This window comes from Salmo salar, chromosome 15 (assembly GCF_965601325.2).
Source record: "Salmo salar chromosome 15, fSalSal1, whole genome shotgun sequence".
Lineage (NCBI taxonomy): Eukaryota > Metazoa > Chordata > Actinopteri > Salmoniformes > Salmonidae > Salmo > Salmo salar.
In genome coordinates this window covers 90,423,358-90,438,208 of record NC_138305.1, presented here as the reverse complement: position 1 = coordinate 90,438,208, position 14,851 = coordinate 90,423,358, and the positions used below count along the sequence as shown (strand labels likewise).

General features: G+C 44.1%; 1 protein-coding gene across 3 annotated transcripts in view; it reads right to left on the bottom strand.

Moving 5' to 3' along the window:
• The window catches only part of LOC106572392 (calmodulin-binding transcription activator 1), a 607,623-nt gene that overhangs the window by 21,750 nt on the left and 571,022 nt on the right, over window positions 1-14,851 (bottom strand). For all 3 annotated transcript variants that reach the window (XM_014146509.3, XM_014146505.3, XM_014146510.3), the window contains 3 exons: window positions 802-971; window positions 410-606; window positions 115-193 (listed from right to left, as the gene is read on the bottom strand). In XM_014146509.3, coding sequence (XP_014001984.3) covers window positions 115-193; window positions 410-606; window positions 802-971 — 446 coding nt within the window. The remainder of the gene's footprint in view (window positions 1-114; window positions 194-409; window positions 607-801; window positions 972-14,851) is intronic.

The following is a 14,851-nucleotide window of genomic DNA, read 5'->3' as shown; positions in this document are numbered from 1 at the left end:
TTACTTTCTTGGAAAAGTTAAACTTCCAAGTGAATTCTTTATGAAAAACTTTATGGAAGGCTTTATGGAAGAGCCCTGCAGTGGTTTCATGAGATAAAGCTCTCTATATCTTACCAGAGGGGTGCAGGAGAAGTGGTCCACATTGAGAGGGTCCACCTCCAGCTCCAGGTCAATGCTGTCTGCATGCTTGGTGCTGGTGGGGGATAGAGAAGAACACTGTTAGACTCTTAGACTAAACTCTGGATAAAATAGACAGATTTGTGCTTTATTGACAACTTTTTAATACATTATTTTCTGGTCCTAAACTAGTTCCATAATAGATATTCCTAGGTCCTAGGGTCTCTCTGTACGGTATATTAACATTACTTTTAGAACCAGTCAATAAAAGACCTCTAAAGTTCTCACTCACCGCCACTTGATGAGTGTCTGGATGAGGGTGGCGTAGCCCTGCCCAGCGGCCAGGTGAAGCAGGGTCATGCCCCTGAAGGTCTTGGAGTGGATCAGGTGTTTGGACTTGGCCCAGCAGGCCCGGTTCATCATCTTCTCACACACCACCACCACACGGCTCTCAAAGCTGCTGCCAGCCTGACCCTGCCCTGACACACACTGACAACACACACAAACACAACAAGGGTTACTTTCAACTACAACACCAAAACTTTTCAACACTTTACAACATCTGACTTCTCAAACAGAAACATACAGTATGTTTTTCCCATGTAATCCTCTGTAAGCCAAATATCTACCAAATACAGTACATAAAATTAAATAGCACATTTTCTATAGTATGATGTACTTTACCTGTGTCTGGCTGTTGTTACCACCACTACTTCCTCCTCCTCCTCCACCTCCTGCTCCTCCTCCTGCCCCTGCACCTCCTCCACTGCTCTGCTGATGATGGGAGGCCATCTCTGCCATCCGTCTCTCCATCTGCTCCAGGCGCTCCAGGATGGACATTCTGAACTGGTTATCTGCAACATAGACACATAACACACACGTCAGCATCCATAGACCTACAGTATAATATATGGTCAACAGTGACACCCAGTAAGTACTGTACTGCCGCATGGTACCTATAAAGGCATCTGTAGAAATCGGAAGATCTTTGCAACACAGACACATACACACACACGTCAGTGACTAGGGTCAGCACATATCAGTGATCCTGGTTGGTCCCACTAGTGTCTTATGGTACTTATGAAGGCATATAGACGGTATCTGAAACACAGGCACATACACTGAGTGTACAAACACACACGTCTGCAAACCAGTGTCCACTATAGTGTCATATTGAATACACACTGTACATGTAGGCATTTATACAGAATCAAGCCTATCAGTAAGCACATTACATACAGTATGAGATTGAGTACTGTCCAACCACACAACATGTCCAACCACACAAGATGTCTAACCACACACCATGTCTAACCACACAACATGTCTAACCACACAACATGTCTAACCACACACCATGTCTAACCACACAACATGTCTAACCACACAGCATGTCTAACCACACAACATGTCCAACCACACAACATGTCTAACCACACAACATGTCTAACCATACAACATGTCTAACCACACACCATGTCTAACCACACACCATGTCTAACCACACAACATGTCTAACCACACACCATGTCTAACCACACAACATCTCCAACCACACAACATCTCCAACCACAGAACATGTCTAACCACACAACATGTCTAACCATACAACATGTCTAACCACACAACATGTCTAACCACACAACATGTCTAACCACACAACATGTCTAACCATACAACATGTCTAACCACACAACATGTCTAACCACACACCATGTCTAACCACACAACATGTCTAACCACACAACATGTCTAACCACACACCATGTCTAACCACACAACATGTCTAACCACACAACATGTCTAACCACACAACATGTCCATCCACACAACAAGTCTAACCACAATTGTTCAAGCACACACAACACGTTCAACCACACAACATGTCCAACCACACAAGATGTCTAACCACACACCATGTCTAACCACACAACATGTCTAACCACACAACATGTCTAACCACACAACATGTCTAACCACACAGCATGTCTAACCACACACCATGTCTAACCACACAACATGTCAAACCACACAACATGTCTAACTACACACCATGTCAAACCACACAACCTGTCTAATCACACAACATGTCCAACCACACAACATGTCTAACCACACAACATCTCCAACCACACAACATGTCTAACCACACACCATGTCAAACCACACACCATGTCTAACCACACAACATGTCTCACCACACAACATGTCTAACCACACAACATATCTAACCACACAACATGTCTAAGCACACATGTCCAACCCCACACCATGTCAATCCACACAACATGTCTAACCACACACCATGTCTAACCACACAACATGTTCAACCACACACCATGTCCAACAACACAACATGTCTAACCACACACCATGTCCAACAACACAACATGTCTAACCACACACCATGTCCAACCACACACCATGTCTAACCACACATGTTCAACCACACACCATGTTCAAACACACAACATGTCTAACCACACAACATGTCCAACCACACAACATGTCTAACCACACAACATGTCTAACCATACAACATGTCTAACCACACACCATGTCTAACCACACACCATGTCTAACCACACAACATGTCTAACCACACACCATGTCTAACCACACAACATCTCCAACCACACAACATCTCCAACCACAGAACATGTCTAACCACACAACATGTCTAACCATACAACATGTCTAACCACACAACATGTCTAACCACACAACATGTCTAACCACACAACATGTCTAACCATACAACATGTCTAACCACACAACATGTCTAACCACACAACATGTCTAACCACACAACATCTCCAACCACACAACATGTCTAACCACACAACATGTCTAACCACACACCATGTCTAACCACACAACATGTCTAACCACACACCATGTCTAACCACACAACATGTCCAACCAAACACCATGTCTAACCACACAACATGTCTAACCACACACCATGTCTAACCACACACCATGTCTAACCACACAACATGTCCAACCACACACCATGTCCAACAACACAACATGTCTAACCACACACCATGTCTAACCACACACCATGTCTAACCACACAACATGTCCAACCACACACCATGTCTAACCACACACCATGTCTAACCACACACCATGTCTAACCACACACCATGTCTAACCACACAACATGTCCAACCACACACCATGTCTAACAACACAACATGATATGCTCTAAGCTCATCTTCATCTATCTGCTGAAAATAAATGTCATCTGAGCCTAATCATTATTAATCACAAGTACAGGGATAACAATAACATCAATCATTAACTACATCACAACAATTGCCTTTAGTAAAATAACCTTTAAGGCCCATCAATCACCCAGTAATGGCTACATGCACAGTAACTCAGTCATTCTTAAAAGCCTCTTATCCTACAGTACTCTGTCATCACAGACTAATTTGTAATGGATGATTGACCAGAGAGTGGATGGTGTCCACCCCTACACACACACACACACACACACACACACACACACACACACACACACACACACACACACACCACACACACACACACACACACACACACACACACACACACACACACACACACACACACACACACACACACACACACACAGACAGTGGGGTGTGATGCCCAGACAGTGAGCCCACTGCAGCAGGAGTGTGGAACACTGCATTAGCATTCCTCATTTAGCCACTTTGAGGCTGTTTCTGTGGCAACCTGCTGCCGAGTAACTAAGCGACAGGAACATGCCTCTGTGTATATGTTTTTTCCTTCCTGCGGCATTGGCTTATTGATGAATGGGAGGGCAAGAAAATAACAGGGCAGAAAAGCACACAATGAAAAAAATTAAATATATGTAATTATTCATCACTATGTTATAATAATGGTCATAGATATTTTATTTTTCCAGAGGGGACACTGCAGTAATGAACTTCCTAAGTGGGGAGCCACCATAGCAGGGACCCTTTGACATTTACACTACTGCCGTATCTTGGCAGTCAGTTGAAGGCAGAAGCTCTCAGCTCATCGGAGAATGAACGTCATGCTTGGGTTCCCTATAAGTCAATATAAAAAGAGGTCAAGTAATTGTTACTGTTACAAGATAAAACATACAATCAAAGGCCCGTAAACTGCTATTACTGATGATGTGTGGTAGTTAGAAAATAGCAAATGGACGTTTATCCCACACAAGCACCTTGTGTCTCTCCACAGCGCTCATACTGTCACCAGCCAACACTGACACTGTTAAATTACAAACCCCAACAGTGATACCTTTCATTATCTCTCCATAGGTGGCTAAGGGCAAGGTGATGATGAGGGCTGTAGAGGTACATCAGCCAGCCTATACCCTAGTGGTAGGAGGGGGAAGGCGTGGGTGAGAGGGGGTTAGGTAAGTCATAGCCCTGCAGCATGTCTAGGCACCAGGGTTATGCTCTCTGAGAGAGGGAGGAGAGAGGGAGAGGGAGGGAAAGCGAGACGGTGGCGGGGACAGGAGGAGAGGACTAGCTGACATCTCTTTGTTCAGACCCAGTGCTGCAGTGTGCTGCAGTGCAGATGATGTCATTGCCACCTGATGCCTGCTGCTCTGAATGTGATGCACGTATACTGCAGAGGGAGGGGGAGGAATGGAGGAGGGGAGGGAGGGGGGAGGGGAGGGGAGGGAGGGAGGAGGAAGGGGAGGGAGGAGGGGAGGAGGCAGGGGAGGGAAGGAGGAGGGGAGGGATGGAGATGGGGAGGGAGCAGGGGAGGGAGGGAGCAGGGGAGGGAGGGAGGATAGAGGAGAGCGTGCAGCCAGTGAAAACAGAAGTACAACAACACTCTGACATCACCAACACCCTCCTTGTGCTTTGTTCCTCCCTCTGTGTAATAGCACACGTCTATACTGTCACTCCCACAGTTAGGCAACTAGGCAGCAGCGGCACAGAGCTCTGACTGACAGGGAGCCTGGCACATCATATGAACAGTAACTCACTAATCACTTGCCCCAGAAAACATATAGAGACATGTTTTAGCTGACAAACAGGAGTTGCTCAAACTGGGTCTCTGTGTTTGAGCGAACGAACTGCAGGAGGCAGCTCTTGTGTTCTACATAACAATCTATGACCTCCAGATCTTGTCTGTTACTTCCTTCACACCCGCTGATAAGCCGAGTCCTCTAGTCTAGAGTGAGTGAGGAGCATGGGAACCCTATAATAACACCACTGTCTGAGTCCTCTAGTCTAGAGTGAGTGAGGAGCATGGGAACCCTATAATAACACCACTGTCTGAGTCCTCTAGTCTAGAGTGAGTGAGGAGCATGGGAACCCTATAATAACACCACTGTCTGAGTCCTCTAGTCTAGAGTGAGTGAGGAGCATGGGAACCCTATAATAACACCACTGTCTGAGTCCTCTAGTCTAGAGTGAGTGAGGAGCATGGGAACCCTATAATAACACCACTGCCTGAGTCCTCTAGTCTAGAGTGAGTGAGGATCATGGGAACTCTACAATAACACCACTGCCTGAGTCCTCTAGTCTAGAGTGAGTGAGGATCATGGGAACTCTACAATAACACCACTGCCTGAGTCCTCTAGTCTAGAGTGAGTGAGGATCATGGGAACTCTACAATAACACCACTGCCTGAGTCCTCTAAGGTCAGTGAGGATCATGGGAACTCTACAATAACACCACTGCCTGAGTCCTCTAAGGTCAGTGAGGATCATGGGAACTCTACAATAACACCACTGCCTGAGTCCTCTAAGGTCAGTGAGGATCATGGGAACTCTACAATAACACCACTGCCTGAGTCCTCTAGTCTAGAGTGAGTGAGGATCATGGGAACTCTACAATAACACCACTGCCTGAGTCCTCTAAGGTCAGTGAGGATCATGGGAACTCTACAATAACACCACTGCCTGAGTCCTCTAAGGTCAGTGAGGATCATGGGAACTCTACAATAACACCACTGCCTGAGTCCTCTAAGGTCAGTGAGGATCATGGGAACTCTACAATAACACCACTGCCTGAGTCCTCTAAGGTCAGTGAGGATCATGGGAACTCTACAATAACACCACTGCCTGAGTCCTCTAAGGTCAGTGAGGATCATGCATGCTAAGCATATGGCGAATGTGACAACATCTCTACCTGTCCCAATCATCCTCTGCTCCACTGTGACTCTCATTAACAGCACCCTGGGACCATATGTGTTGGGGTCCCTGCTGACATTGTAGTCGGTCTGTAGTTCTCCTGAGTGTCACCCTGCAGCCCCCCCCCCCCCCCCCCCCACCATCTGTCACAACTCTGTGACATGTCAGCCATCTGCTCTCGCTCTTTGAGCTGCTGGGCTGAACTGAAGAACAGGCCAACAGGCCAAAATTCTACAGGCTCCTTCATCCTATACAGCCAGTGCAGACACTACATAGATACTACATAGACACTACATAGACACTACATAACACCTTAATAAGTAAGTGAGAAGGGAACAACAGTACTAATATCAACACGTCAGGTATAGTCTAAAGTCCAAAGCTTCAAGTAATGTGTGTGAGGACTTTTGGAGCAGTCAGTGCAGTAGAGAACAGCTCTCTGTCCTAGCCGTGGGATATGAGGCCACTGTCTATTTCCCTGCAGATACACACTGCCCAGGCTGAGCGAGCGCAACACAGACACACTGTTTTACATGAATCTATTTTGGAGACATTAGGTAACTCTGTGATAGATTGGGTGAACAAGGTACAATGAGCTTATCAAGCACATACACTATATGGCCAAAAGTATGTGGACACCTGATCATCGAACATCTCATTCCAAAATCATGGGCATTAATATGGAGTTGGTCCCCCCTTTGCTGCAAAAACAGCTTCCACTCTTCTGGGAAGGCTTTCCACTAGATGTTGGAACATTGCTGTGGGGACTTGCTTCTATTCAGCCACAAGAGCATTAGTGAGGTCAGGCACTGATGTTGGGCGATGAGGCCTGGCTCTCAGTCGGTGTTCCAAATGTGTTCGATGGGGTTGAGGTCAGTGAACCAGGCCTAGCCTGAACCATCAAAATTAGCCCCAGACCCTTATTCCTCATCCACCAAACTGTACAGTTGGCACCATGCATTGGGGCAGGTAGGACTGCCAGATGGTGAAGCGTGATTCATCACTCCAGGGAACGCGTTTCCACTGCTCCAGAGTCCAATGGGGGCAAGCTTTACACCACTCTAGCCAACACTTGGCACTGCGCATGGTGATCTTAGGCTTGTGTGCGGCTGCTCGGTCATGGAAACCCATTTCATGAAACTCCCGATGAACAGTGATTGTGCTGACGTTGCTTCTAGAGGCAGTTTGAAACTCGGTAGTGAGTCACAACAGAGGACAGATGATTTTTACGTTCTTCAGCACTCGGCGGTCCCATTCTGTGAGCTTGTGTTGCCTACCACTTCGCGGCTGAGAAGTTGTTGCTCCTAGACGTTTCCAGTTCACAATAACAGCACTTACAGTTGACCGGGGCAGCTCTAGCAGGGCAGAAACTTGACGAACTGACTTGTTGGAAAGGTGGCATCCTATGATGGTGCCATGCTGAAAGTCATTGAGCTCTTCAGTAAGGCCATTCTACTGACACTGTTTGTCTATGGAGATTGCATGGCTGTTTGCTCATTTTATTCACCTGTCAGCAACGGGTGTCGCTGAAATAGCCAAAACCACTCGTTTCAAAGGGGTGTCCACATACTTTTGTATATAGAGTACCATTCAAAAGTTTGGACACACCTACTCATTCCAGAGTCTTTCTTTATTTTTTATTATTTTCTACATTGTAGAATAATAGTGAAGACATCAAAACTATTAATTAACGCATATGGAATCATGTAGTAACCAAAAACCTGTTAAACCAATCAAAATATGTTTTAGATTTGAGTTTCTTCAAAGTAGCCAACATCCAAGCTGAATCACATCCAGCCGTGATTGGGAGTCCCATAGGGTGGCGCACAATTGGACCAGCATCGTCCGGATTTGGCCAGGGTAGGCCGTCATTGTAAATAAGAATTTGTTATTAACTGACTTGCCTAGTTAAATAAAGGTTAAATAAAATATTATAAAAAAATGCCTTGATGCCAGCTTTACACACTCTTGGCATTCTCTCAACCAGCTTCACGAGGTAGTCAGTCACCTGGAAAGCATTTAAATTAACAGGTGTGCCTTGTTAAAAGTTAATTTGTGGAATTTCTTTCCTTCTTAATGCGTTTGAGCCAATAAGTTGTTTTGTGACAAGGTAGAGGTTGGTATATAGAAGCTAGCCCTATTTGGTAAAAGACCAAGCTCAATATTATGGTAAGAACAGCTCAAATAAGCAAAGAGAAATGACAGTCCATCATTACTTTAAGACATGAAGGTCAGTCAACGTGGAAAATTTCAAGAACTTTGAAAGTTTCTTCAAGTGCAGTCGCAAAAACCATCAAGCGCTATGATGAAACTGACTCTCATGAGGACCACCACAGGAAAGGAAGACCCAGAGTTACCTCTACTGCAGAGGATACGTTCATTAGAGCTCCAGCCTCAGAAATTGCAGCCCAAATAACTGCTTCACAGAGTTCAAGTAATAGACATCTCAACTCAATCAACTGTTCAGAGGAGACTGCGTGAATCAGGCCTTCATGGTGGAATTGCTGCAAAGAAACCACTTCTAACGGACACCGATAAGAAGTAGAGACTTGTTTTGGCCAACAAAGATGAGCAATGGACATTAGAGCGGTGGAAATCTTCCCTTTGGTCTGGAGTCCAAATTTGAGATTTTTGGTTCCAACCTCCACGTCTTTGTGAGACACAGTGAAAGGTGAATGGATGATCTCCACATGTGTAGTTACCACCATGAAGCATGGAGCAGGAGTTGTGATGGTGTGGGGGTGCTTTGCTGGTGACACTGTCAGTGATTTATTTAGAATTCAAGGCACACTTAACCAGCATGGTTACCACAACATTCTGCAGCAATACGCCCTCCCATCTGGTTTGGGCTTAGTGGGACTATCATTTGTTTTTCAATAGGACAATGACCCAACAAACCTCCAGGCTGTGTAAGGGCTATTTGATCAAGAAGGAGAGTGACGGAGTGCTGCATCAGATGACCTGGCCTCCACAATCACTCGACCTCAACCCAATTGCGATGGTTTGGGATGAGTTGGAACGCAGATGGAAGGAAAAGCAGCCAACAAGTGCTCAGCATATGTGGGAACACCTTCAAGACTGTTGGAAAAGCATTCCATGTGAAGCTGGTTGAGAGAATGCCAAGAGGGTGCAAAGCTGTCATCAAGGCAAAGGGTGGCTACTTTGAAGAATCTAAAATCTAAAATATAGTTTGATTTGTTTAACACTTTTTTGGTTACTACAGCTGAAGTCGGATGTTTACATACACCTTAGCCAAATACAGTTAAACTCAGATTTTCACAATTCCTATGTTATTACATAGTTTTGATGTCTTCACTATTATTCTACAATGTAGAACATAGTCAATATAAAGAAAAACCTTTGAATGAGTAGGTGTGTCTATACTTTTGACTGGTACTGTATAGTGTATTTGCAGTTAATTAGCTCTCAATGTATGATGTAGTAGCATGGAGTGGAAGGCATGTGGAAGGCCACAGGAGACTAGCTAGGCATCAATGAAAATAAATATTCTGCCCCCCTTATCCACAGTTTTACTACAAATGTGTTTGCTACTGAACATTCATTCCACCAGACTCTAATCAGCCTCCCGATAGGCATCACCATACAGCCATGCTGTGTCTGGCCGTTGATATGGAGAGAATATGCTACACGTCCAGGCAGTCTGCTGGGACCCCAGTGTTCTTAGGAGTGAAAGAGAATAGTCTGGATACTAACACTGAATCACAAAGAGCTAGACTCACACTAGCACTGTTTCTTTAAGACTAATGGACTGCTGGGGCTCCGTGTTTACATTCTCTGTGTAGAGCTATGGGTTGGCAGAGTATGAGCTGACATCTTTAATCATCCTCACAGTCACATACCAACCTGTGTGTCTTCTAATGCCAATCAAACCTGTTGGACCTCATCATTATCTCTATGCTGCCACTGTAGCAAACGCCCACATGTTCTGTACCAGTTAAAGACTGTGGTTATATCAAACCCCCACATGTTCTGCACCAGTTAAAGACTGTGGTTATATCAAACCCCCACATGTTCTGTACCAGTTAAAGACTGTGGGTATATCAAACCCCCACATGTTCTGTACCAGTTAAAGACTGTGGTTATATCAAACCCCCACATGTTCTGCACCAGTTAAAGACTGTGGGTATATCAAACCCCCACATGTTCTGTACCAGTTAAAGACTGTGGGTATATCAAACCCCCACATGTTCTGTACCAGTTAAAGACTGTGGCTATATCAAACCCCCACATGTAGCTAAGTAATAAGACCAGTCCTTCCTCTCTCCGAGTCTGTGATTGTGCAGTATATTATCCTGATTGACAGAAGCTGGTATTTGTGTCTGTCTAAAGGAAGAGGTTGCGAGGCCATCTGGCGCAGGCCCACACAGCTGGGACCCATGGGTACACTGATAATCAAAGGCCAAGTTGCCTTTCTTTGGCATAATGACCAGCTTTGTTGGTTCTGTCCATTGTGTATTTTTTTCTTTAATAGTGTTGTCCTCTTCCTTCAGCTTGTAATGGGTTTCCATGCAGTATTCTTTCTCCTGGACAGAGTATAGAATATTGATGAGAGGTTTGAAAATACCAAGGATTAAGACCACAGAAATAAGATAAGGTAATCTCCTCTCAGTTTTCAATTTCATCTCAGTTCTCTTTGGGAGAGTGCATTCATTTCAAAATAAAACATTGACCCAGTTTAAAGCCATTGTGTCAGCTTAAACCCAACAAAGTAACACAAACAACAGCAAGGGTTAGCATGGGTCAAAACCAGAAGAACACCAGACATTTCCTACTGAGAACACTACATAGAATCCAATGTCATGTAGTGATTATAGGGGTCAGTGAGAGTAGAAGTGCAGTCTATTGATGTGGCTTTTATTATTGTAATATCAATGTTGTTGGTTTAACCAACCTCGCTATATAATAACATTGTTTTGTAACCCTGGGACCTTCATCGCAAATCAATTCTGCAGAAGCAAATCTTTTTAGCATTGATTGCACTGTTATGGTTAACTAGAACAGTTGCCTATATATCATCAGAACAACGTAGAAAATGTAGGCTATTCACCTTCTGTTGCAACATATTAGTATTGACTAATGTAAAACAACACACATTTAGTCAAAGCATTTCCTCTATCAGTGTCTTATTCAGTTAGAAACCGACCATTCATGCAACAGGTTTTTTACATTTGAGTCATTTCTATAGGATTTTACAAACATAAAAATAGAGGAGCAAACAGCTCCACAGTCTAAATAAAAAAAGCCAGATGCTTTATAGTTCACACATAAGTCTGTCTCCTCCTAATACGGAAGTCCTGTCTGGGAAGGTTGTAAATAAGCTCATCAGGTAGCATGCGTCTGGACTCACGGCATCAGTCCAGGTCCCGGGGAGAGGCAGGCCAATTTCAATTCAACATCAAGACTGAGGAGGTACTCTATATTTCGGACTGCTCTACAAGCCAGTGAAATGCGGCGAGAAGAGACAACACAAAGACGAAGTACTGCTTGTTATCTGCTATTACAGAAAATGACAAATATCTGCTTTACTAATTCCTACACATAACCTATGATTATAGCAAATGATGCTGTGCACCATAGAATGTGGCACATAAGAAATCACACTAGACCTGTACATGCATATTCTTTGCTTAGCAATTGTTCTAATACGTAGGACGTTAAAGCGTCAGCTGGAGGCAGAATACTAAATGATACAATACTAACGACATCAATGCAGTGATATAGTCCATCAGCCTGTGGCCTACGGTTTCCCAAACACGGTCCTGGGGCCCCCTGGGTGCACATTTTGGTTTTTGCCCTTGCACTACACAGCTGATTAAAATAATCAAAGCTTGAGTGGATTTGAATCAGCTGTGTAGTGCTGACAAAACAACAACAACATGCAAGACAACAACATTTCTTACATGTTTTTACAGGGGAGTCTGCAGATGAACCCTCACTCCTACTGATGTACTAACTAGTATATTATGACCAAGATTTGTCATTCCTGTGTGTTCTGCCCCACAACATTCCATTGGCTTAAATGGTAGGAGGGCTGAGAGCCACTGGACAAAATCAATCAACAAGCACCAGTCCTTAGTCCTTGAGAAAGCAGGCTTTTCATAGATCAAGACCATTTTCTAAATGCTGCTGGCAAACAGGTTTCCAACCATCCGCAGTGTTAACCAACAGATCCACAAAATGTGGACTGGACAAAATGTTTCTGGAATTACTGTCCAAAACATAATAAATGCTGAGTAGTTTACAAGTGCTGAATGTCATAAGAATGAATTGCATTCATACAGAAAATTGCATGCCTACAATGTATTTTATGCTTGAAGCCACAAAAGTAAAATCAAATTATGAGGATTAATTGGAGAGAAAAAAACGAGTCAAATGGGTAGAGTAAGAAGCAGGACTGCACTCCATCAATTGTGTTAGAGGTCCCTTTAAACATTCTCAAGAGCTGTAATCGGACCTGTAGTTAGAGAGCTTTAGCACTCACACCAAGTCCATTACACCATATTCTCTTTCACATTTTAGTCATTTACCAGACACTCTTATCCAGAGCAACTTACAGGAGATGTTGGGGTTAAGTGCCTTGCTCAAGGGTACATCGACAGATGTTTCACCTAGTCGGCTCGGGGATCCGAAACAGAGACCTTTGTGTTAATGGCCCAATGCTCCTATACAACACATCTCAGCTATAGTAAATGCTGCTTCATAGCCCTACAGTATCGTAGCCCTAAAACCATGAAAGTTCTATCGTAAACATGACACATGGAACAACACTATGATAAATGACAACACAATACCCCATGCAGCTGTATGAAAGCACAGCTTACAGTTGTTAGTCAGACAAACAGAAGTCCTAAATCACTGCATGTGTCACAGCAGTGTAAAGTAATAGTTCTGACTTGAGGTATGATATGTTTATGACATCATCTCTGCAAGTAATAGTCCCCACTGTTGTGTTGGAAACACACAACTATTGACAGTATACTGCGATCGGCCTGACTAAAGGCTGAGAGTAAAGGATTAGCTATTAAAACTTATTCGGGATCGGTGTCCCATCCACGGGACGGTTGAGCTAATGTAGGCTAATGCCATTAGCATGAGGTTATAAGTAACAAGAACATTTCCCAGGACATAGACATATCTGATATTGGCAGAAAGCTTAAATTCTTGTTAATCTAACTGCACTGTCCAATTTACAGTAGCTATTACAGTGAAAGAATACCATGCTATTGTTTGAGGAGAGTGCACAGTTTTGAACATGAAAAGCTATTAATAAACAAATTAGGCACATTTGGGCAGTCTTGATACAACATTTTTAACAGAAATACAATGGTTCATTGGATCAGTCTAAAACTTTGCACATACACTGCTGTCATCTAGTGGTCAAAATATAAATTTCACCTGGGCTGGAATAATACATTATGGCCTTTCTCTTGCATTTCAAAGACGATGGTACAAAAAAAATAAAAACTAACGGTTGGCTTTTTCTTTGAATGATCTTTTACCAGATCTATTGTGTTATATTCTCTTACATTCCTTTCACTTTTCTACAAACTTCAACGTGTTTCCTTTCAAATGGTACCAATAATATGCATATCCTTGTTTCAGGGCTTGAGTTACAGGCAGTTAGATTTGGGTATGTCATTTTAGGCAGAAATTGAAAAAAAAAGTGTCAGATCCTAATGACCACAAATTATATGGTAAAGCTATTGAAGAGTCACACATACAATTTTTTGCTCAACAATGTTAAGAGAAAGTTAAAGGGAATGTTACATCTCACTAAACACTTCAGTCATGTTGATTATGTGTGTGAACATGAATTTGGTCATGACAAGTTGCCTCCGCAGCTTAAGGGGAAGCATAGAGAAGAGATACAAATGAACCCTTTTCTCTAAAGATACATTTCCATTTACTCCTTCCACAGGTTCTAGTACTGTAAAGCCATGCCCTGGGCTAAAGCCATTCCCTGGGCTAAAGCCATGCCCTGGGGTAAAGCCATTCCCTGGGGTAAATCCATTCCCTGGGCTAAAGCCATGCCCTGGGGTTAAAGCCATGCCCTGGGCTAAAGCCATGCCCTGGGCTAAAGCCATGCCCTGGGATAAAGCCATGCCATGGGATAAAGCCATGCCCTGGGGTAAAGTCATGCCCTGGGGTAAAGTCATGCCCTGGGGTAAAGCCATGCCCTGGGATAAAGCCATGCCCTGGGGTAAAGCCATGCCCTGGGATAAAGTCATGCCCTGGGATAAAGCCATGCCCTGGGATAAAGCCATGCCCTGGGGTAAATCCATGCCCTGGGGTAAAGCCATGCCCTGGGATAAAGCCATGCCCTGGGATAAAGCCATGCCCTGGGATAAAGCTATGCCCTGGGGTAAAGCCATGTGCTGGGATAAAGCCATGCCCTGGGATAAAGCCATGCCCTGGGATAAAGCCATGCCCTCGGGTAAAGCCATGCCCTGGGGTAAAGCTATTCCCTGGGAAAGCCATGCCCTGGGTTAAAGCTATGCCTTGGGACAAATCCATGCCCTGGGGTAAAGCCATGCCCTGGGGTAAAGTCATGCCCTGGGGTAAAGCTATGCCCTGGGC